Below are 24,835 nucleotides of genomic sequence, written 5' to 3'. Positions count from 1 at the left end.
CTGGCTGAAGTCGGACGCTTAACCGTCTGCGCCACCCAGGCGCCCCAGTGTCACATGTTAAACAGTTCAGGGCAATAGCAGATTCAACTTCTTCTATGTCCACACACGGCTATTAGATATTCTAGGACTTTCCTGATCAAAAAATATGTCAAATTCACTTGATGTTTCAAAATACTTTAACAACCGTTAAAGACTTATTTTTATTTGTAAATTATGTGCAGTTTGCTACCCTAGCAACAATAAGAGCAACAACACAGCCAGACATTTCTGCCCAGCAAATCTTCCTAGATTTGCTGCCCACTCAGACCAGGTCCCTGGACAAATAAGGACCCTGTCCTCAAAGAGGGCATTCTTCATTCTGTCACTGACCACCTTGAAAATGCTCCCCAACCAGGCCCAAGGTTCCTTCCAGCCTAAATTCCACCTTCTTCAGCACCAGGCTGCTGGCCCAGGGACAGCCACAAGGCCACCTCCACCCGCTCACTTTCAGGAGCTTCCCCTCCCCCACACGTAGCCCAGGGCCCTTCCAAGGATCCCACCCCAAAGAACTCCCCAGTATCAATAACACCTGCACCTCCAGAGAGTGAGATGCTCCCAGAGAGGAAAAAGTTTGCATTTCTGTACCCACAGCCCCACATACTTGGCTGACAATCAAGGATTTGTGGAAATCGCCTGTTTGCTGGAAAACCACACACCCTGGCATGTGTGTGCACTCCACACACACTCAAGGGTCCCCACTGGGCTCACCAACCATCGTGGAAAAACCATATGTGTTCAGATCTTACCCAAACTGTTTAAAATACTCACGAGAGCCAATACACTGGATCACGGTCCTCGTTTGTCTCTGTTCCTCCTAAATTAACACACTATTTGACATTTTAATAAAATGATGAACCATACTTTAAGACTAAATTACTTATGCACTCTCCCAAATTCTCTGCATGTAAATTTTCAACACTAACTACAAAATGCAAATTCACTCTAAAATTGGAATTGGACTAAAATCACGGTCATTCAAATAAGACACCAACCATGGATTGTGATTTTTTTTTTCATATATTTTTTTTTAACTCGGTAGTGATTTTCAATTCAGTAGGCAAGTCTGAAATAAGCAATAAGAATATTTCAATCTCTGCATAATTTCTCTAAATTACACATTTTTTTAAACTTATACAACTTGATTTTTTAACTTAAAAAGAACTTGTAACATAAAACTAAGTTTAGGTTCAAGAAAAAGATTCTTAAAACAATTTATCTGCGTTTAACTAGCACCAACTGTCTTTACACAGTCTATTGCATTAACCTGTGTCTGTGACCACTCTACACCAAAGATGCAGGAACGATCTCTACAAAAAGGGCGGTGCTACAAGCTCCCACAAGTTGTTCACTCATTCCACGTTGTGAAAACGCCAAAATCCCTTCTGTGAAAAAATTCCTGGGCCCTAAGAAGGGCAGGGCTCCTGGAAGCTGGGATGCAGGTCAGGGGCTCGGCCTCCACTGCACAACCTCTCTTACTCATTCCTTCTTCTGGGCACACTGTGGCCCTCCGAAAGTCTGATTTCTGCTCCCTTGCCAAAGGTCAACTTACTTCCATATTTATGTAACAGGCCAACACAAACAGGTTTGGCTGAAAATAAGAGAATTTTCCTTATAAACCTCAAGACCCTCGGAATAAAGACAGAAAATCCTTTGTTGTGACATCAAGTTACTTGTAAACAACAAACTGTCAGAGTAAAAGACAGCTGTCATGGGGCGCCTGCGTGGCTCAGTTGGTTAAGCGGCCGACGTCAGCTCAGGTCACGATCTTGTAGTTGACGAGTTCGAGCCCCGCCTCGGGCTCTGTGCTGACAGCTCAGAGCCTGGAACCTGCTTCCTGCTGCGATTCTGTCTCCCTCTCTCTCTGCACCGCCCCCTCTGCAGTCTGCCCCCCCACCTCAAAAAATAAACATTAAAAAAAAAAAAAAGACAGCTGTCAGGCCCTACCACTGGTTTCAGGCAGCCTGCAGTGTGCACACGCGCGTGCACACACGCACAGCCATCTCTGAAACACGCCCATCGGCTAAGCAACAGCACAGCACACACGGACCAACGTCAAGGAAATCAGCGTCTCTAGCAACTGGAAGCAGTTAAAAATTCTCAGTTTGTGGACAAAGACTCTATTTGCAACGATCTAGAAAGGAGCCCCTGAGGAATAATTAGCATTTCCTAGAGAGCAAGCTTGTTTTCCAAGCAAAGTAAATGATAACTTCATAAAACCAGAGAACCGACCTACGTCGTTTCGTAGCCAGGCTGACAACTCCCCACCAAGCTCACCTAACACCCCACGTGACCTTGTAATAGTTTCTAAATAATCAACTAACTTAAAAACAAAGTCATATTAAAAGTATCCAGTTTTCCCCAAATTTTAAGGCGCAGAGCACAGATTTAAAATGTATCGTGCTTGAAAAGTTTCCAATTTACCGGGTTACTAATGGGGGGGGGGGGCGGGGGCAAAGAGTCCTTGCAGCTCAAAACAGACTCCCGAAGTATGTCGCTACTGAAAACCTGTAGAACAAAAAGGAAGTATGAACGAGACGCCGCCGTAAGACGCAGATTTTAAGTTAAGAAAACACATGTTACACCAACTAGACTTGACCGTAGGTGCCGAGAACTACCTGCACGTCGGTAACGAAAAACACACGCTAACTCCCCAGAACGCACCAGGGACTCCCGAAAGGGGGCACCGGCCCACGTGCACCGCCGCCCGAGCCTCCGCACTGGGAAGGTGAGGCCGGGGTCTCGGGCAGGGTGGCGGTCGGCTACCGCTCCGGGGGTCCGCGGTCGGGGGCAGGAGGCCGTGCGGGTGGGGGCGGGGGTGGGGGCGGGGTCGTGCCTGGTGGGTCGCGGCCCGGGTCCCGGCCGTGGGAGCGGGTCTGGGTGGAGATCTGGGCCCTCCCGGTGGACAGGACCGACAAGGCCAGGGGCGCCGGATCGGGGGTCCCGCCCCCCCCCCTCCCGCGCCCCCGGCCCACTCACACGCGCGGCAGCTGCAGCGGCGGCGCCCCGCGCCTCTGGAACACGCCGTCCACGAACACGCCGTTCTTGCCCAGGCAGCGCAGGTAGAAGTCGCCGCCGGTGTCGGGCCCGGGCTGCGCGGACGGCTCCGGGGCCGCCCCGCCATGGCCGCCGCCGCCCGGGGGCGTGAAGATCTCGAGGTGGCGCCGCGAGATGAAGCTCGAGTGGCCCATGCTCACGTCCACCGAGCCCTGCGACGAGTTGCGCCCGATGGTCACCGAGCGCTTCTTCATCAGGTACTCGAACTCGCGGCCCTCGAGGCGCGCCACGGCCCAGCCGCCCGGCGGGGACCCGCCGCCCGCGCCCCCGCCGCCCCCGGCCCCGCCGCCCGCGGGAGGCCCGCCCGCGCCCGGGAGCGCCGCGGCCGCCGCCATGGGCCTGCGAGGGCCCGGGCCGCCTTCCGCCGCCGCCGCCGCCGCCGCCACGGAGCTGAGGGCCGCGCGAGGCCGCCGGCCGGCGAGCGACGAGCGGCGGCGAGGGGCGGGACACGCGCGGCGCGCTGCGAGCCGGCGGGCGCCGCTGACTGGCGGCCGCGCCGGCCTATGGGGGCGGCGCACAGCAGTGGGGCTACCGGCGGCCAGCCAATTGCGAGGCACGCCGGCCGAGCGCCCCGCACGTCCGGCCGCGGCGCCCGGCGCAGGCGCGGCCTCCAGCGGCCTGGAAAACCCGGGGCAGAGCGTGGCTGGCGCGGAGTCGCGGGACAGCTCGGGCCCGGGTCGAGGTCCGCGCGGGCTGGGCGGCCGGGGGTGGGCAGCGCGTGACGTCTGCCGCGAGGGGCTGCGGCTCGGGCTGGGGCCGCGGGGTGGGTGGGGCGCGCACGGCCCGCGCTGGCATCCCGGCTGGCAGAGCTGGGAACCGCCTCCACGGCTGGAGGTCCGCGGGAGACCACCGACGGCTGGCTAAGTCAGCTCTGGGGTGCTGGGACGCGCGGCGCGGGGGGGCCGGGGGCGCACGGGGTCGGGGCTGGGGGGGCCGCAGGGGGGTGGAGGGGCGGGGGCACAGGGGGCTGGGGCCGGGTGACCAGGAGCGCGGGAGGTCGGACACCTGTGCCTGAGAAGGTGCTGGAAGTGCCCGCAGGAGACACTGGGACACCCTTCATCCCAGCGGAACTCTGACTTGTCTTGTGATCTGTGTCCGCAGTCTAGCATGAACTTTTCGAGCTGTGAGTATGGCAGAATGTGCTAGACAGGGAAAAGGAAGTTTCATTAAATATTTATGTAGTGGTGGTCTTCAGGCAAGTGTGGAAATGTAAGTGGGGGAGCTTCTCATTTAGAAACAAAATACAGGGGTACCTGACTGGCTTGACCTCCGGGTTGTAAATTCCAATCCCATGTTCTGTGTAGAGATTGCTTAAAAATAAAATCTTTTTGGGGGCCCCTGGGTGGCTAAGTCAGTTGAGCATCCCATTCTCGATTTTGGCTCAGGTTATGATCCCAGGGTCATGAGATACAGCCCCTCCTCCAGCTCTGTGCTCACAGAGCTTCCTGGGATATTCTCTCTCTCTCTCTCTCTCTCTCTCTCTCTCTCTCTCTCTCTCTCTCTCTCTCAAATAAATAAACTTAAAATTAAATAAACAAGGGGCGCCTGGGTGGTACAGTTTGTTGGGCGTCCGACTTTGGTTCAGGTCATGATCTCATGGCTTGTGAGTTTGAGCCCTCATCAGGCTCTGTGCTGACAGCATGGAGCCTGCTTGGGATTCTGGGTCTTTCTCTCTCTCTCTGCCCATCCCCCAACTCATGCTCTGTCTCTCAAAAATAAATAAAACATTTAAAAAAACATTAAAAATGAATAAAATCTTTTTAAAAATAAAAGCATAATAGTCGATTGAAAGAAAGGGCATATGATCAAGCATAACAAGTAACAAGTGTTTCCAAACCACTGATGACAGTGACTGTGGACTGCGTTGTCTGCTCTTGTGTCCTGGGGCTTTGTCCCCTGCCTTGTGCTTAGGGCACACACTTCAGGGCATCACCCCTCTACTTGCCTTCCAGAAGTTTCACAGTAGTAATCAACTTATTGGTGGTGTTTGGAGTGTGTGTGTGTGCTGCTAACTTCTACAAGGCTAACTGGAAGCTGCTCACATGTTATCAGCACCAGGTATCCATCATGCAGGGAACCCAGATTTGCAGATATAAAGAGGATGAGCCTGTAGCATTGCACTGACGCGTTTCAATTATACCCTTGCAGTGTAGACGCAAAGATAGGCAATGCCAAGCCCTGTACAAGTAGAAATGGTAAGAACCACGTGGTTCTAGAAGAAAGCTCACCAAGTGCTGGGACAGTCGGAAAAGGCTCCAGATCAGAGACAGGGCTTGCACTGGGCCTTCCGTCCATCACAAATGCTTGGTAAGTGTCCACCGTATACAGGCACCAGCCAGAGTTTCGCGGACAGCAGTGAGCAAACCGGCAGCCATGCCCGTCGCCATGTGTGAAAGGAGAACCAAGAGGAAGCCGGCACGCGAGACCCCTCGCGACTGAGGGAAAAGCAGCACCAGAAGAGCTCGCCAGGTAGGTGGCCCGCTGCTCTTTGCATCAAGGAGCTGAAGGCAGAGGAATGGAAGACAGACACCCAGACCCGGCTTTTACAAAGATTTGTTCTTCCAGTCAGAAGTGGACTGAGCATCTACGGTCTGCCAGACACGGGTGGAGAAAGAGAGCGGAGGCTTACGGAGGAACCGCCATCCCCACGTGAATCATCACAGCACAGCCAAAGAGCAGCACGTTCCGTAAAGCAGAGGGGCCCAGAGACGAGCCAGAAGGCCGGAGGAGGAGGGGACCTCTGACCTGCAGGATCTGTACCAGGGACCACAGCAACCTCTGGGTGGAGAGCAAGGGCACAGCCCTGAGGAGGCGGAAGGGTGTGTCAGAGGCAGGAGAAGGCATTTCGGAAGGCTTGCTGCGCTGCTGGGCTCCTCGCTAAGGGAAATGGGAACCTCCAGGGCAGTTCAAGCAAGGAGTGATATGATCCAATTTAACTTAAAAAGAGCGACCTTTTTGCTGTGGGACAAAATTGAAAACAGGGAGACCCATTTGTGTCTCTTGCAGTGAATCAGACCACGGTAAAGATAGCTGGACCCATGGTCCTCAAACCTTTTGCACAGTATCTAATAAACTAATTTTGTGAAAACTTACAAGCCCCCACGTTTAAGATAATGGCAAAATTTTACATTATGTTTAAAACGTTACATTTTTATTTTGAGAGAGAGCACGTGGGTGTGCACACGTGCAAGTGGGGGAGGGGGAGAGAGAGAGACTGAGCCACCCAGGCTCCCCAGAGACAATCTTAAACAGGCTCTATGCTCAGTGCAAAGGCCAGTGCAAGGCTCAATCCCAGGACCCTGGGATCATGACCTGGGCTGAGATCAAGAGTCGGATGTTCAACCAACTGAGCCACCCAGGCACTGCCCCCATTATGTCTAAATAATTGCAATGAATGTAATTTCCCAGATATAAATATTGACTTTTAAAATAGATCGTGACATCATTCCTTAAATGTATGAAATGGATCCCGAATGCCATTTTGATTTGAAACCCACTAGCATATGTTTTTATAAACATACAAACAGTCTTCTTGGGTAACCAGAGTTTAATTAAATCCTTTACTCCTAAACTCATTTCCGTTCAAATTCTCCCACAAATTTTATCCTAAATAACAATGTTTATGCTTGAGTATTTATTGATGAACTTATGATTTACCCCTGGAGAGAGACACACACATATGTGCACATTAATTTGCAATTCCTGCAGATGTAAGCCTCATATTAAAATATTTCTCTTGGATTGAATTACTATGGCAGCCATTATTAACATATGGTTGGTAAAAGCAATATTAACATCTATATACAGGTTTCGATTAAGACTAAAAAATTGAGTATATTGGAGGTTTGTCTCCTAATAGTATGTGGGGCCTCTTTTCCTTGAACCTAGCTCATACATCTGGTGACGAGAATTACTGGAGTGGCAGGGTACAGAACCAATATTATCACTCGTCATAAATGCATACACATAAGTGAACAGAACAAGAGGAAGTTTTATGACAGCAACCTAACACCGTTCTGGGAACCTCTTGTGGTTGCAGGTGCTACGGGAGAGCTGACCAGAGACTGCAGACGCCTTGCAGGACTGGGAGGTGCTGGAACTTGGTGCAACCCAGGGAGCAGCTGAGACACCAGAAGGGCCACGCCCCAGGAGTCAGGGCAGCCCACGAGGAGTAAGGGACAAAGTAAATTACCTGAAGTGAAGAGCTCATTGAATTTTCTGAACAATAGACAGGGCACAGCCGAAGAGAGGGTTTTTCAACTCAAAGTTCCATCAGGAGAAAGCACCTGAAAACTCAGAAAAAAAAAAAAAAAAGCAAAATGAGAAAAAGATAACAGAAAGCAATGTTAGAGATGTGTGAACAGGATCGAATGGTCTGATGTACAACAGTCGAAAGTTGTACTTCCAGAAGGAAGGAGAAAGAAAATGGAGTAGAAATATTTGAAGACAGAATGTGTAAGAATTTTACACAGTGGGGCGCCTGGTTAGCTCAGTCGGTTGAGTGTCCGACTCTTGATCTCATCTCAGGATGTGACCTCATGGTTTGTGAGATCGAGCCCTGCGTCAGGCTCCACGCTGGGAGTGGAGCCTGCTGGGGGTTCTCTGTCTGCTCCTTCCCTTCGCTTGTGCTCTGTCTCAAAATAAACATAAAGAGGGGCGCCTGGGTGGCGCAGTCGGTTAAGCGTCCGACTTCAGCCAGGTCACGATCTCGCGGTCCGTGAGTTCGAGCCCCGCGTCGGGCTCTGGGCTGATGGCTCAGAGCCTGGAGCCTGTTTCCGATTCTGTGTCTCCCTCTCTCTCTGCCCCTCCCCTGTTCATGCTCTGTCTCTCTCTGTCCCAAAAATAAATAAACGTTGAAAAAAAAAAATTAAAAATAAATAAATAAATAAATAAACATAAAGAATTTTACAAATTGATAAGAATACACCAACCACAGATCCAAAGGGTTTGGTAAACCCTAAAGAGAACAAATTCAAAGAAAAACATGTGGAGGCATATCACAGTCCAGCTTCTGAAAACCAAAGATAAGAATAAAAGTCCTAACAGGAGAGGCGCCTGGATGGCTCAGTCGGTTAAACGTCTGACCTCGGCTCAGGTCATGATCTCACGGTTTGTGAGTTCAAGCCCCGTGTTGGGCTCTGTGCTGACAGCTCGGAGCCTAGAGCCTGCTTTGGATTCTGTGTCCCTCTCTCTCTCTGCCCCTTTCCCACTTATGCTCTGTCTCTGTCTCTCTCTCTCAAAAATAGACGTTAAAAAAAAGTTCTAAAAGGAGACGAAATTGAAAAGACACATCACATTCAGGGAGACTTCACGAGAGTGACTTATCACAAGCAGTGGTGCCAGGAGACAGAGACGGCATCTGCGAAATGCTGAATGTCAAGCGGTCCTCCAGACCAGTACTCAATACGTAACCAAAATATCCTTCAAAAAGTAAAGACGTAATTAATTTTAACACACGTAAAAAAAGGTATTTTCAGATCAACAAAAGCTGAAGAATGTCACCGGAAGAGGCCTTCAGGAAAGTAATGACGTTTTTCAGGCCACAGGAAGGTGGCGGCAGTGGCATCCCAGACCTGCACGAGGGCACGAAGACCCGGGCAGACGATGGAGTGGGTGACTGCAAAAACATTTAAAATAACTTCTTTAAAAAATTATGGAACAAATGCTTGAAGCAAATTTTAAAGTCACACGTTCCGGGCTTTAGAGCAATGCTGCGCGATACAGTTTCTGATGCGTTCAGTCACGGTGCCTGCCCAGCACAGGAGCCGCCGCCCCGGGGGGAGCTCGTGGGCCCTTCCAGTGTGGCTAGTGGAACTGAGGAGCTGAACTTTAAGGCTGCATTTGGTTATAATTAATGTAATTGTATGTTTAAATAGCCACACGTGGCTAGTGGCTACCAGACCAGATAATGCAACCCACAGAAATAAAAAATACGATCACAAGAGAAGAAAAGATGAGGGAAGTCGGTGTTCTTTCACTGTTTTGAGGTTCTTACCTGGTTAATCAAATGGTGTATGATTCCAAAGTGAGCCGTGGTAAGTGAAGGGTACTTACTGTAATTTATAGCTCAACCACTAATAGAAGTATAAATCTATATATTATATATGTTATATAATACCTATAGGTCAAAAAATATAAGGAGATAAGATGGAATTTTAAAAATACGTGAATAGTCCAATAGGCCAGGAAGAAGACAAAAAGCTCAGATGGAACAAATACAGAACAAGGTTGTGGCTTTAAACCCAACTGTGTCAGTTACTATATTAAATGTAAATGTGTGGAACAGTACAATTAGAAGCCGGAAACTTTAGACTGAGTAGAAAGGAAAAGAGAAAAACCACCTGACCGATGAGTTTACAAAACACTCTTGCAATCTAAAGACGAAGACAAGCTGAAGGTTCGAGGATGGATAAAGCCGTGTCACGCAAACACCTGGCATCAGACCAGGCTGCCTCAGGTAAGGGCTGTCACAGGAGGCTGGTCCACGGGGTCAACTGTGGGTTGACAGGGTCAACTCAGCAATGAAATGCAAGAATCCTAAGTGCATATCATAACAGTCTCCAGGACTCATGGCTGGCTCAGTGGAGCGTGTGACTCTTGATCTCTGGGTTGTGGGTTCAGGCCCCACGTTGGGTGTAGAGATTGCTTAAAAAGACAAAATCCTTGGGGAGCCTGGGTGGCTCAGTCAGTTAAGTATCCAACTCTGGCTCTGGTCATTACCTCACAGTTCGTGAGTTCGAGCCCCGCATCAGGCTCTGTGCTGATCGCTCGGAGCCTGGAGCCTGCTTTGGATCCTGTGTCTCCCTCGTTTTCTGCCCCTCCCCCCCTCACGCTCTGTCTCTCTCTCTCTCAAAAATAAACATTAAACTTTTTTTTTAAAGGATGAAATCTTTAACAAACCTAACACCCAAACGTTCAAAGCAAAAATCGACAGGTCTGAAATGAGATAGAAAAGAAGCTACAAATATAGTTCAAGATGTTAACATTTGGCTATGCAATTACCAGAACGAGCAGGCAGAAAAGTCTAGAAGGCAAAGAAAGAACAACGAGGCCTGGACCTTCCAGTGTTTATGTCAGGCAGGCCTGGCTGGAGAAAGTGTTGTCAGAACCCTGTGCTAGTTGACAAACCACTTGTGCGGCGTTTTCTGTGCGCCAGGTACTGCTTTAAGGACTCTGTGGGTATTGACTCAGGCTGCCCTGTGATAGAGCTCTACTGAACAGACGCTCCAATGGCCTGTATCACACCCGGGCAGCGAGGGCACAGTGACCTGCCCACTCGAGGCCAGCCTATACTGCCCTACACGGTAAGCAAAACTGAGGCTTCCTCTATATGCCACTCAGTAAAAAGGGTGCTAATTCTTAATGTTGTAACTGTGAATTGTTATAGTCTCTAAGAAACATAAATCAGAAGAAAATCCGCCACTGCCGCTGGTTTCATTTAACAAGATAATGCAATGCGATTGCAAGTCCTGTGGTCCTAAGAATGTCACCCCGTGTATCAGCATTTTCCCCTAAACTGAAACACCTTCAGAGGCTCGGCATTAGGCACCAGGCGAAAGCCAGAGCCAGCAACCTGTGTTTCCTTCAAACAGACGTTCTCCCTGTCCAGCTCCGGCCCAGATTTCCGTTTCCTCGCACTGCTCCCGGGTGGTGTGGGTGACCTGTGCCCACCCCAGCTGTTGGGCTCTGCCTACGGCTTGCCTGTGCCATCCTCCCCTCCAGACAGCCCCCTTCCCCGCCTATTCCCGCATCAGCCCTTGTTCGTACGGCTCTCCCGCTTGCAGCCAGGTACCCTCCTCCCCGTCGATCCAATTCCCTCTTGACACAGTACAGTTGGCACTTGAACAGCTCGAGGGGCAGGGTCGGGGCACCGACTCCCTTGACACCCCCAAAACTTTACTAATAGCCTGCTGTTGACGAGAAGCCTTACCAATAACATAAATGGTTGATTAACAATATGTTCCTTGTTCTACGTTTTATATACTGCATTCTTACCAAAGAAAAGGAAGCTAGAATAAAAACAAATGTTAGTCAAATCCTAAGAAAAACATTGATGGTAGTGTTGTTTTCGGAAAAAAAATCCACCTGTAAGGGGACCTACGCGTTTCAAACCTATGTTGTCCAAGGGTCCGCTGCGTTTCCTCATTGTGGCCATTCTGTGCGCACAGGCCCGGCGCCCCAGGACTAACCTGTGTGTGTGTAACACTTATTTGACATTTAATAACTTCTAGCCTGATGATGTTTCTTGCTGCCTTCCTTTCATTGTTACTTAGTTTCTGTGCTGTTAGGTCTTACCTTCCCAGCTGCTGGGGCCTCCAGTTAAGGTCTCTGAGTGATTCAGTGCCAGTAGTAGATTGTCAGTATGTGTCCGTCTCACGAAATCCTGTAACTGTGTTGACTCGGCTGCCCAGCGCTCATATTGCGTTCAACTCATCGTGGCTGTGGGTACACAGAGGAGACAAATACTCTAAATGTTCTTATTTTGGCCAAGCTTTCAAAGAAAATATAAGCTATACTCATGAAAATACGGCCCTGCTGGGGCGCCTGGGTGGCGCAGTCGGTTAAGCGTCCGACTTCAGCCAGGTCACGATCTCGCGGTCCGTGAGTTCGAGCCCCGCGTCGGGCTCTGGGCTGATGGCTCAGAGCCTGGAGCCTGTTTCCGATTCTGTGTCTCCCTCTCTCTCTGCCCTTCCCCCGTTCGTGCTCTGTCTCTCTCTGTCCCAAAAATAAATAAACGTTGAAAAAAAAAATTTAAAAAAAAAAAAAAAGAAAGAAAATACGGCCCTGCTGATAATACTGTAAATTTAAAAAGTATGGGGTGCCTGGGTGGCTCAGTCAGTTGAGCGTCCGACTTCAGCTCAGGTCATGATCTCACAGTTTGTGGGTTCGAGCCCCGTGTCGGGCTCGTGCTGACAGCTCAGGGCCTGGAGCCTGCTTCGGATTCTGTGTCTCCCCCTCTCTGCCCCTCCCCCCACTCATTCTCTCTCTCTCCCTCTCTCTCTAAAATGAATAAACATTAAAAAAAATTAAAAAATAAAAAGTATTATGGATGTAAGTACTATATGAAGTAAATAATAAATTTCACAATTTCTGGTTTTCTTCTTTATAGAAACACAAATACTACATACAGTGTAAAAAAAACCATACATAAACCATCTGCTACCCAGCCTTCTGAGACGAATGAGCTGTTCTGGTTGATTAAACGTCCTGGGCTCTGGGGCAGGAGTAGGCTGTCGGGGTGTCCCTCTGCCAACATCTCCATAGCACCAGGCGAGGGGTAGGCATTTTGTATATTTGTCACATCCCTGAAAGGAATTGAGGTCTACTTGATAAATCCAAATTGATAGGATTATGAAGTTTCAGACAGTTGTAAACAATCACAACCACCTGACATCAAAACCTTTCTGATGGTTTCAGGGGTCCCCTGTTGCCTGTGAGTATAATTACCAGTACCATTTTGTCCATGTCATGGTAGATACACAGAAGTACCTATCAGCATAGAGCTCACCCCAGTTGGTGTAAGTAACTATATTGGTATATAGATCACTAAAGAAAAGCAACAGATTCTTGAATATTGATTTGCTGAACTTGTGCCCTGTTTGATCTATAGAGTATCATCCCAATCAAAACCTCATCTGGTTTTTCTTATAAAAGTTGACAAGATGATGTTTTTTAATTTTATTTTTCATTTTTTAAAACGTACATCCAAAGTAGTTAGCATATAGTGAAACAATGATTTCAGGAGTAGATTCCTTAATGCCCCTTACCCATTTAACCCACCCCTCTCCCACAACAAGATGATTTTTTTTTATGTTTATTTTTGAGAGAGAGAGAGAGAGACAGCACGAGTCGGGGAGGGGCAGAGACAGAGAGACACAGAATCGGAAGCAGGCTCCAGGCTCCGAGCTGTCGGCACACAGCCGGACACGGGGCTCGAACCCACAAACTATCAGATCGTGACCTGAGCCGAAGTTGGACACTCAACCTCCTGAGCCCCCACCCAGGCGCCCCTGAAGAGAATTTAAAAGAGCTCCTGAACCTCCATAATCTAAAAAAACCCTAAATTTCTAAAAATAGGCAAGAGACTGGAGCACTGCCTCACAGAGAAGATACACACGCGGCAGCAAGCACGCGAACAGCGTGCAGCGTCATTAGTCACCAGGGAAGTGCAACCCGAAACCACAGAATGGCTACCGTTAGTCCCGACCCACCTTCCCAAGTGCAGATGACGCGTGAAGCAGGTAGAAGTCACACACTGGGGGGGGTACAGAGTGGGGCCACCACTTTGGGAAACAGAGTGGCAGTTTCTTGTATGAAGTTACACACACACACACACACACACACACACGCACCCACACGCCCTTACCACGTGGTCCAGCCGGTCCACCTTCGGAGCTCACCCAAGAAGGCCTATGCCTGCGAAGTGGCTTGTACGACAATGTCCACAGCAGCTTTGTTCATAAAAATCAAAAGCAGAAACAACCCAAGTGCCGTCAGCAAGGAAGTGAAGAAACAAATCCTGTGCATCCAGGCGCTAGAGGGGCCGCGGGGAGGCAGAGCCGCCTCCTGGGCTCAAGTCCCCCCCCGCCCCAGGGAGAGGGCCCGCGCCGGCTCTCTCACACGTGCCTTCTGGGCTTCCTCCGAAGCATTTCGCTGAAAGTGCTTTGAGTTTCTACCAAAAGACACTTAGAACCTAGCAGAGTTTCGGGTGTACGTGCCCTCTGACCCCGTAACTGCAGTTCTGGAACTGGCAGAGCAGCGCACAGGCCTCTATTCCTGCCCTGCGTGAAGACAGAAAGTTTACCCGACTTCAATGTACACCAGCAGTGGCCAGTTGAGTGTCCACTGAGAAGGAAGCAGAGGGCGCATCTGCTGAGGTGTAGCGACAGGAGAGGTGGGTGCCACGTGCGGTGCGTGTGGTGAGGACAGGCTGGCTCAGCACCTGGTAACCAAGAAAAGTCCGAACAACATCCACCAACCGCCGACAGGAGCTGCTCCCGTTCCCCAGGGTTCGGTCCTTTTCCATTACAAAAATAGTATGTCTTCCTTTGTAATCTCAATTTAAAATTAATTAAGTTTGGAAAACATTATTGGATCGCTTAAGAGGTAAAAATTCGTGGGACGCCTGGGTGGCTCGGTCAGTTAAGCATCAGACTCTTGATTTTGGCTCAGGTCATGATCCCATAGTTCGTGGGTTTGAGCCCCAAGTCAGGCTCAGTGCTGACAGTGTGGAGCCCACTTGGGATTCTTTCTCTCCCTCTCCCTCTGCCCCTCCCCTCCCTCGTTCTTTCTCTCTGTCTCTCTCTCAAAAATAAACATTAAAAAAGGTAAAATTTGGTAAAATGTTTTAAATCCCATCTGATTTTAGGAAAGGGTGAGTTTTATAGATGAATAATATACCTTCTTAATTGAATTTCATTCTAAACAAATGAGAGCGGCAGAGATAAATCTTAAAATACCAGTTTCTAAACGAAAATACCAAGAAAATCATTAAATTTACTGATATTAACTGGACCCGAAAGCGTGTGTTTCTAAGACCTCCTTCATCAAAACCTCTTTTCAGCAGACATCCCTCAGGAGCTCTGGAGATGGGGAGACACGTGTTCTGACCCCAGGTACTCCAGGGGCAGGAAGGGGGTCAGTGGGTGTGTCCGGATGTGCGCGCTGCATGCATGTCATAGAAGCCATCACATAGGTAGCTACGTGTATTTAGCTGCTGGGTGAAGGCAATGCTCCCAGACAGGAAGCCCTCAGAAGGTGACCAGGGGTGGCCAGGCCCTACACCAGCTTCCGATGTTCTCAACCATGTTCATCTGAGTTCAAGAAGGAAAGAGAAGATGGCCTGGGTGAGGGTGGGCATGAAACCATGAGCCATGTGGCCCTCCTAGTGACCGGTGTCCCATGGCTGGCCACACGCAGACCAGCTGCCCTTAGCATCAGGGTCCAGCTATGTCTCCTCCTCCAGGCGACCTTTCTGAATCTCCGTGACAACGTTGGTGTCCCCAAAGGTACCCATGGAAAACATGCAAAACGTAGACTGTAGGACAGACATGAACTCAACAGCGGAAGGCAGGTTCTGAACAGAGGGGCCTCTGCTGCATCAACTCAGCCATCCCGGAGCTCCCCGTGGCCTCTCGGCATCCTGGACGTTGCTGGTCCTCCCATCCACTGAGAGGAGGGGCCTCCGGGCTGGCTTTGCCTCCTGCGCTACCGCACCCAGGCACTTGTTCATTCGCACGTCACTCAGCAGGCTGGGCCCTGTGCCGGATGCCAAGGGCCCGCTGAGAGCAGAGGGGACATGGGCTGCCTTTGTCAGGCCAACGGGGGCAGGAGGCCTAGATGCAAGGCATCAGCACACCTCATCTGGAGCAGCAGCCCAAGTTCCCTCACCCACAGCCAGCCCCTTCCCCGAGATCCTCCCCACACGCATGCCCAGCCACCCCCATGCAGGAGCCTGCTCCCATCAGCCACCCTGACACCTGCCACACAGTGACAACTGTTCCTTCATTGGAGCCGCCTCATTCCCAGCTCACAGAGGGACAATCAGTGTGCACATGCATTCTCCTTTTTTAGGAGACCTTAAAAGGTTATTTATTCTGACAGAGTGGGGGAGGGACAGAGAGAGAGAGCAAGAGAGAGAGAGGGAGAATCCCAAGCAGGCTCCATGCCCAGCACAGCGCCCAAGCAGGGCTTGGTCCCAAGACAGGGAGATCACTACCTGAGCCACCCAGGCGTGCTGTGCACATGCGTTCTCCTGTGGGACTCAGCCCAGGTGGATTTCCTGACTGTCCTCAGCACTTGCCTGATGCAGAGTAAGTTTGAGAAAGTGACATAATGAGTAAACAGTAACTCCAGTTGGTTGAGGCTCGTTGGCCCATGCAGAAGCCTTCCTGAGCTCAGGAGGGTCGGGATGAAACCCTGCCTCATCCTGGAGGCCCTTGATCTGGGGGTGGGACGTGGGCGAGAACAGGTGCATGAGAGCAAGGCCGTGCTTTGAGGCCTCCTGATGGTAAACATCAAAGCTGTCCTGGGGCATGCGGCCTGGACCCGACGGCCTGTCTAAGTATCTAGCTAACAGAAATAATCCAAAAGCTTTCTCTTTGAAGTTCATTTCAATTCAACAATATCTGTGGAAAGCTACACCCATAGGAGACACTGCTTCATTTAGGAAACAAAATACAAGAAAACAGAGATTCTGGCTCTAGTGAATGGGTAACGAAGAGACAAATGCCACAATTTCGGGTACTGGAGAGTGAGTTACAGACAGGCGAGGAGAGGCTAGAAGAAGCTGCTGACTCTGGACCAGAGGCGGGTTTCATTCCAACCTTCATGTGGACAAAAAGACAAGCATGAAAAATGACTTCTTTTAAAGTAGGCTTCATTGGGGCGCCTGGGTGGCTCAGTCGGTTAAGCGTCCGACTTTGGCTCAGGTCATGATCTCACAGTCTGTGAGTTCGAGCCCAGCGTCGGGCTCTGTGCTGACAGCTCAGAGCCTGGAGCCTGCTTCAGATTCTGTGTCTTCCTCTCTCTCTGCCCCTCCCCTGTTCATGCTCTGTCTCTCTCTGTCTCAAAAATAAACAAACATTAAAAAAATTTTTTTTTAAATAAAATAAAATAAAGTAGGCTTCATGCTCAGCGTGGAGCCCGACTCAGGGCTTAAACTCACGACCCTGACATCAAGACCTGAGCAGAGATCATGAATTGAATGCTTAGGTGACTGAGCCACCCAGGCGCCCTGTTAAACACAGAAACAATTAGAGATGAGCCCAAACCCCCAGGTTCACGTACACTTGTGTTTCCTAGCCCTGCACCCCGAGACAGCGCAGGCACAGAGACATCCCCCGGGTCAGTCCCTGAACCCTGAGACAGCGCAGGCACAGGGACACCATCTACACCATGTAGTAGCAGCAAACACCACACTCCAAGGAAAGAACCAAAACTCCTTGGGGAAATGTGAAGGAACCACTAAACTGTTTTCCAAAGTGGCCACAACCTTCTAGGTTCCCACCAGCCACATATGAGGGTTCCTGTTGCCCCCACCTTCCCAATGCGTGGCGAGGGCAGTCTTTTTGTGTGTGTGCTGCATTTCCCCCATGTCTAAGGACGCTGGGCATCTCGTCCTGGGCCGACTGGCCATGAGCAGACCAAGGGTCACTGGTGGTGTTTTCAGGACCAGAGAGATGTGCGTGTGTATGTGCCGAGGGGGCCTTAGTGGAGAGGGGAAAGTTGGAAGCGTGAATGGGTCCGGGTCCCTGCCTCCCACAGCGGGGGGGAGCGGGTCTCCCAGAGCAGAGATTGCCAGGTCCAGTCTAAGGCTCTGGCTGCTACTGCAGCTGTGAGCAACGCTAGGCCACGGTGGCCGTCCGCTTCTGCCTCGGACAGTGCCAGCGGCTGCCCCGGGCACTTCGTACACACTGTCTCATTAAACCCCCAGCCACCGTGGGTTGACCGTCGAGACTCTCACTCAAGATGGTGGGGAGCGAAAAGCCTGGCACGCGGGCAGGTCCTGGGCTCAGCTGGGATGCCCACTCCAGGGCCACCCCCAGGAAGCAGGGTGGAAGAAAGGTGAACACAGCCCCGCCCGGGGGCCCGGAGCGGAGACCGTGGGGGATGCCGCTTGGGGTCCACGGCACGCTCCACCTAGCCGTGCTCCGGCCAGCCTCCTGGGTGCTCACCTGGCCAGAGGTCGCCCCAAGGGGGTCCGGTCCTCCAGCCCCCCGCTCCAGGTGCCTGTGGAGTGAGGGATGTCCCAACTGAGCGCAGGACCCATCCCGGGAAAGCAGGTGGGACAGGAGCACTCTCGTGCAGGGACACACCCTGCACAGGTAGCCCACACTGTCCCAGCAAGTATCTTCCCCTCTTAGTTTCTCGGGAGGCCTGCGCTCGGGGGACACCCCCGCAGCCGCAGCAGCGAGCGCACCGGGGCCAACCCAAAGTCTTTGTAGCCAGACACTGCAGGTCAAGTCTTAGCAAATCTGAAGCATCTCGTCCAGACAAAGTCTGGAAGTTTCAGAAGAAATGACACTTGAACTGGTAACAACGCAGCAAAAGGGCCTGAAGAAATACGTGGCCGGTGACAGAACACCACACAGGCACGCTAGTCCCTGAATGTGGCCCGTGGGCATTCCATCACACCGTCACGGAGCTCAGCACTGCATGGAGGAAATTTTACTTTGTAGTACCTTTTTTAAAGTTTATTTATTTACTTGGGGTGGGGAGGGGCAGAGAGAGGGAGAGAGAGAATCCCAAGCAGGTGCAGAGCACCATGCAGGGCTCAGTCTCATGACCCTGGGATCATGACCTGAGCTGAAATCTAGAATCTTACATTCAACCTAGTGAGCCACCCAGGCGCCCCTGGGGCAATTTAAAAATGCATCTGAGGGGGCACCTGGATGGCTCAGTCAATTAAAAGTCTGACTCTTGATCTCAGCTCAGGTCTTGATCTCAGGGTTGTGAGTTCAAGCCCCATATTTGGCTTTGCACTGGGTGTGGCACTTACTTAAAAATGCATTTGAGCTGCGTTGTGTTTGCCATAAGTTCAGATTAACGTTGCGTACTTTAGAATTACTGATCATAGAAAAATCAAACACAACCAGAAGGAAATATGTTACTGAAAGGAAAAACTGAAGCAAAAAGTCTGGTAGAAACTTCAAAAACTCAAAAGTTATCACAGTGTCAACCAAACACTGGTGGTCAATATCATGAAGGCAAAGAATCTTGATAACTAAGAAAATATGGATAATGGAAGCGACAACAGTGAAATGAAGAATACTGTGAGAGCAGGACACCCCTCAACAGGAAGCAAAAAAGCAGAAGGAACGTGGTGGTGACCGACTGCACGGAAACTATGACACACCCAGCCAGCAGGGCGCCGAGGGTGGGCCTAGACCGCTGACTTTGAAGTCTCTTGACTTCATGGAGTACCATGATGCTGCATTACACCTGTTACGATACGCTATCATTCCCCCCAAGCCTGTTTAATGAAAAATCCATTTGTTTCAAATCATGATTCCATTTACAGAGATCCAGTAAATGTACAATGGGCAAAGATGCTTCTCAAAACTTTTGAAAGAACTTTTTTTAATTAGTTGCCCTGTATTTTTAAAAAAGATTTTAAGTAATCTCTATACCCAACATGGGCCTTGAACTTACAACCCCGAGATCAAGAGTCACATGCTCCACTGACTGAGCCAGCCAGGCACCCCCGAAAGATCTTTTTTTTTTTCAATTTTAACATTTATTTATTTTTAGGAGAGAGAGACAGAATATGAGCGGAGGAGGGGCAGAGAGAGAGAGGGAGCTGCAGAATCGGAAGCAGGTCCCAGGCTCTGAGCTGTCAGCCCAGAGCCCGATGCGGGGCTTGAACTCAAGAGCTGTGAGATCATGACCTGAACTGATGTTGGACACTTAACCAAATGAACTGAAATTAATGCCCCTTCAATTAAAAAAACTTCTTTTGGGGCGCCTGGGTGGCGCAGTCGGTTAAGCGTCCGACTTCAGCCAGGTCACGATCTCGCGGTCCGTGAGTTCGAGCCCCGTGTCAGGCTCTGGGCTGATGGCTCAGAGCCTGGAGCCTGTTTCCGATTCTGTGTCTCCCTCTCTCTCTGCGCCTCCCCCGTTCATGCTCTGTCTCTCTCTGTCCCAAAAATAAATAAACGTTGAAAAAAAAAATTAAAAAACAAAAACAAAAAAAACCTTTTTAATTAAATTTTTATTAAAAAATATTTTTGAGGGGGTGCCTGGGTGGCTCAGTTGGTTGAGCATCCGATTGAGGCTCGGGTCATGATCTCACTGTTCCTGAGTTCAGGCCCCACATAGGGCTCTGTGCTGACAGCTCAGAGCCTGGGGCCTGCTTGGGATTCTGTGTCTCCCTCTCTCTCTTCTGCTCTCTCTTTCTCTCTCAAAAATAAATAAAAACATTAAAAAAATTAAAAAATATATTTTTAAACATTTATTTTTGAGAGACAGAGAGAGAACACACAAGTCGGGGAGGGTCACAGAGAGAGGGAGACACAGAACGGGAAGCAGGCTCCAGGCTCCAAGCTGTCAGCACAGAGCCCAACACGGGGCTCGAACTCACGAACCACAAGATCACCACCTGAGCTGAAGCCAACTGAGCTATCCAGGCACCCCGAAAAATCTATTTTTTAGCAGGAAAACTGCTACATGATGTTGACTAGCTTGTTCCAAGACTAAAGGTTGCCTATATTGTTTTGCTTGTAATTGGCTTTCAAGATAGACATCACTTACATCAGACAGACTCACAAAAATCATGAAGACTGTGCAGAGTATGTGGACTGTGTTTACTTGGGTCACACACAAACCACAGAAAGAGTGAGCTTAAAAAAAATGTTTTTAATGATTATTTATTTTTGAGACAGAGAGAGGCAGAGTATGAATGGGGGAGGGTCACAGAGAGAGGGAGACACAGAACGGGAAGCAGGCTCCAGGCTCTGAGTTGTCAGCACAGAGCCCGATGCGGGGCTCGAACCCACAGACCGTGAGATCATGACCTGAGCCAAAGTCGGACGCTCAACCGACTGAACCACCCAGGTGCCCCAATGTTTATTTGCTTTTGAGAGAGATAGAGAGCGAGCAGGGGAGGGGCAGAGAGAGAGGAGACACAGAATCAGAAGCAGGCTCCAGGCTCCGAGCTGTCAGCACAGAGCCCAATGCGGGGCTTGAACTCACAAACTGTGAGATCATGACCTGAGCTGAAGTCGGCCGCTTAACCAACTGAGCCACCCAGGTGCCCCAAGAGTGAGCTTTTTAAAGGACAGTGGAAACAATGTCTGTGAGCCAATTAACGAGCATGAATGAATCAAACGTGGGAAACGGTTTCCATCGCTTCCTAATGAAACACTGCAGTCAACGATGCCACTCTGAGGGCATTGCAGATTTGAGACTAGTGTCTGCAGTCACATACCTGAAGCACCTGAAATCCCTCAGATCATACGTGTTTTGGCCAAATCCAAAAGCAATGCTGGAATGCACGTGGCATTACCAATAAGAATGCACAGCTGACATACTGCTCAGCCATGAAAAAGAATGAAATCTTGCCATCTGCAATGACGTCGACGTCGACGTCTGGAGCTAGAATGTATTATGCCAAGTGAAGTAAGTCAATCAGAGAAAGACAAACACCATCATGATTTCACTCACGTTGATTTAAGAAACAAAACAGATGAACATATGGGAAGGGAGGGGGGAAGAGAAGAAAGGGAAACAAACCATAAGAGACTCTTAAACACAGAGAACAAACTGAGAGTTGCTGGAGGGGAGGTGGGTGAGGGGAATGGGCTTAATGGGGGATGGGCCTTAAGGAGGGCATTTGTTCTTTTTTTTAAATTAAAAAAATTTTTTTAATGTTTACTTTTTTTTTTTTAATTTTTTTTTCAACGTTTATTTATTTTTGGGACAGAGAGAAACAGAGCATGAACGGGGAGGGGCAGAGAGAGAGGGAGACACAGAATTGGAAACAGGCTCCAGGCTCCGAGCCATCAGCCCAGAGCCTGACACGGGGCTCGAACTCACGGACCGCGAGATCGTGACCTGGCTGAAGTCAGACGCTTAACCGACTGCGCCACCCAGGCGCCCCAATGTTTACTTGTTTTTGAGAGAGACAGAGCACGAGCGGGAGAGGAGCAAAGAGAGAGGGAGACACAGAAGCTGAAGCAGGCTCCAGGGTCTGAGCTGTCAGCACAGAGCCCTACCTGGGGCTCGAACCCACGAACCGCAAGATCATGACCTGAGCCGAAGTCACATGCTTACCGGGCTGAGCACTCCCCAGGCACCTCAGGAGGGCACTTGTTCTGAGGAGCACTGGGTGTTGCATGCAAGTGACGAATCACTGAATTCTACTCCTGAAACCAACATTGCACGTAAGTTAACTAAAAATTTTAAGAAGAAAAAAAGAAAAAAAAGAATGCACAGCTGACAATCTTTTCTCTATTAATAATAATTTATTTATTTTTATTTTTTTTAACGTTTTTTAATTTATTTTTGAGACAGAGAGAGACAGAGCATGAACGGGAGAGGGACAGAGAGAGAGGGAGACACAGAATCAGAAGCAGGCTCCAGGCTCTGAGCCATCAGCCCAGAGCCCGACGCGGGGCTCGAACCCACGGACCGTGAGATCATGACCTGAGCCAAAGTCGGACGCTTAACCGACCAAGCCACCCAGGCGCCCCAATAATAATTTTTAAAAAACAAAATTTGATCAACTGCCCTATGGTCAAAACTGAATTATCTTTCTATCCACGCTATAAAAAATAGTGTTTGGGGCACCTGGGTGGCTCAGTCAGTCGAGAGTGAGAGTCGGGATTTCGGCTCAGGTCACGATCTCTGACCTGAGAGATCCACCCCTGCGTCGGGCTCTGCACTGAGCGGGCAGCCTGCTTAAGATTCTCATAAATAAATCGATAGATAGATAAGCAAAGTGTTAGCAAATCTTTGCCTTGTCATCAGGAAAAGTCTGCATCAAAAATTTTAGAAAAGGCGTGAGCGGTGCGTCACGAGGTTAATCAGTGAGCTGTTTTATTAATTGCATGAAGTCTGTGGTATTTATCAGCTCTGTACAACGTGACGTTTGTTGTTACTACTGTTCTCACTCTAATCAACGCTCACCTTCACTCCGAATTTTCCATTTTTCATACAAAGGGAGCTCCGAAGGGCAGGCGCCACCCATCCTGCGCTGGCCCCGCCCCCCGGACCCTGACCTGCCAGGGGCGCCCCGGTGGCCGAGTCGGGGAGAGTAAGTCGCCACCGCCCCGCGAGGGTAGGGGCCCTGAGGAGCCCGCGCCCCTTCCCACCGCCTTGGCCGCGCCCCTGCCCCTCACCCACCCTGCCCCTGCCCCGCTGCCCCGCCGCCCCGCCCCGGTCCCCACCCCCCGTCTCCCCGCCCCTCCGACGGGCCCCGGGGAACGCGCCCGCACGCGGCCTCACCGCCCTCCGCAATCCGCACCACGAGGTGCGCACGCGTGAACGAACGCGCGCCCTCCAGGGTGGGGCGGCAGCGCGAGGGCGCCGCGAGGTTACGCACGGACACGTGACCCGCTGCCCACGTGACTGCCGACTGCCGGGCGGTGCGTCGACCCTGCGGCAGAGCGGAGTCCCGAGAGTGGTTCTCGCCGTGTCTGCTGTCCTCTCCGCACGCAGACGCGGGCCGTGACGGGCTCGGGATGCACTTGCGCAGCGGGTGGACGTGGCTTATCGCTGACGACCGGGACGTGCTCCTCGTCGGCAACTGGGCGATGTCTGACGTCAGCCGCTTTGCTCCTGTGCCCTCGCGTGCAAGACCGTCCCGAGGAGACGGGCTCGGATGCTCCTTTCCAGGGCCACTGCCTCTACGTGGTGGGGCACTGAAGGGACAACAGTGTCCCGTGGGCAACGGCCCGCTGCCTGCCGCTAACTGTGGGGCGCGCGGTTTGACCCTAAGCGGTGCTGCCCAGGCTGCAGGGACGGTGGGTCCTGAACGGGAAACACGAGTCCCGGTCCGGAATTTGGATCTCTTCTGACATGGCCTCGCACGTCTTCTGCAGGGAAAGCATCAGTGAGGTCACCTGCCTTTCGGGTGGCTGGTGGTCGCCTCCCCCCCCTCCCCCCTCCCCCCCTCCCCCCTCCCCCCCCCCCACTACCAGTAGTGGGATTTACATTTGGCCACTAAAAAGTATAAACAGGAGTCAGAGGGCAGGCGTGGTAGGGAAAGGAGGAGTCCGTGTTGTTGAGCCTCCTTCCTTGTCCCCGGCCGTTTTGGTTCGGAGTTAATCAGGCTTCATTAGGATAGCTGGAGAAAGGGTCTGACGGACATCTCTGTAAATTATCTTGCCACCTGATTGGGCCTTTCCTACAGTGGAGACCTTTTGATGAGTTTTCACGTGGAAGGAGAATCTGCAAATTCCGGGCGTCTTCCAGGAAGTCCATCCACACACCTCATCAGAAGGCTCTTTGGGCACTGATCCTCCAACGTGGTTTTGTTGTCGGGTCCCTGCCCTGGGGCATTGATTAGATGTGTTGCCCAGAGGGGTTGCCACTGTTTTCTCCCAGCGGCCACTTTTTCGTCTCTGATCCGTCTGCCTGGATTTAATAAATAAACATAGGCAATATTCTTAAGACTCTTGTGGAGACGAGGCCTACAGTACAGCCCTGTGGGTGCATGTCAGGGGTCCTCGTCCCCTTTGGCAACCACCAGCCGGTCTTGATATTCCGAGCCAGGGCTGCCCCCTGTGCCCTGCTGGGTGTGTCACTGATGCTGCAGAAGTCCCTGCCAGCTGGCTTTGCCCAGGCCTCCACTTCAGGTCCTCCTTCACCTTCACCCTCCCTTCAACGCCCTTGGCAGTAGTGGTCGCACATCTGAGGTTATATTTGTTCCCTTCCGTTCTGGATGTCTTGCCTTTGCCCTCCAGATCCACATCTTTCTCTTCTGTGAGACCAACGGGAAGCTGGAGGGCAAGAGAGCCAAAGGGCTGTAGCCAATGGGAGGGACTGGCAAGGAGATTACAGGGGAGGGAAGAAAGGCTGGGCGGGTACTCCTCAGCACCTTCCTGCCTGCACGTGGGCTGACCCTCCACTGAGGCCACCGCTCCGGTGTGGAGCTTGATCCAGTTCAGCACTCCTAGGGACTGCTCCCTAGCCTGGGTATTCCGGGTGCCTGGTGCGGTGGCTGGGGTGGGGCGCTGAGTACTCCTTTTAGCCTCCTTTAATCCTGCTCCTCAAACTCCCTGCAGCCATGTCCTTCGAGCAT

General features: G+C 51.0%; 1 protein-coding gene and 2 long non-coding RNA genes across 8 annotated transcripts in view; 1 reads left to right on the top strand and 2 right to left on the bottom strand.

The window, feature by feature from the left end:
- The window catches only part of FOXK2 (forkhead box K2), a 66,298-nt gene extending 62,870 nt beyond the window's left edge, over positions 1-3,428 (bottom strand). For both annotated transcript variants that reach the window (XM_023244395.2, XR_006590036.1), the window contains exon 1: positions 3,016-3,428. In XM_023244395.2, coding sequence (XP_023100163.1) covers positions 3,016-3,428 — 413 coding nt within the window. The remainder of the gene's footprint in view (positions 1-3,015) is intronic.
- Positions 3,429-3,668: 240 nt separating this feature from the next.
- LOC109494515 lies at positions 3,669-7,622 on the top strand. 5 transcript variants are annotated; one of them, XR_006590040.1, is made up of 4 exons: positions 3,670-3,775; positions 5,046-5,151; positions 5,242-5,562; positions 5,659-6,340. It is a non-coding gene; the product is annotated as an uncharacterized LOC109494515 (long non-coding RNA). The 5 variants fall into 5 exon arrangements; XR_002738187.2 differs by lacking the exon at positions 5,046-5,151 and having other exon boundaries at positions 3,669-3,775; XR_006590039.1 differs by having other exon boundaries at positions 3,669-3,775; positions 5,046-5,562.
- LOC109494516 lies at positions 4,054-16,533 on the bottom strand. The gene is made up of 6 exons (XR_006590041.1): positions 14,594-16,533; positions 13,460-14,035; positions 12,257-12,398; positions 11,389-11,532; positions 7,286-7,379; positions 4,054-4,235 (listed from the first exon to the last, which is right to left on the bottom strand). It is a non-coding gene; the product is annotated as an uncharacterized LOC109494516 (long non-coding RNA).
- Between the last annotated feature and the right edge of the window lie 8,302 nt (positions 16,534-24,835).

This window comes from Felis catus, chromosome E1 (genome assembly GCF_018350175.1).
Source record: "Felis catus isolate Fca126 chromosome E1, F.catus_Fca126_mat1.0, whole genome shotgun sequence".
Classification (NCBI taxonomy): Eukaryota; Metazoa; Chordata; class Mammalia; order Carnivora; family Felidae; genus Felis; species Felis catus.
The sequence above is the reverse complement of the archived record's forward strand: the minus strand, read 5'-3'. Positions and strand labels throughout refer to the sequence as shown.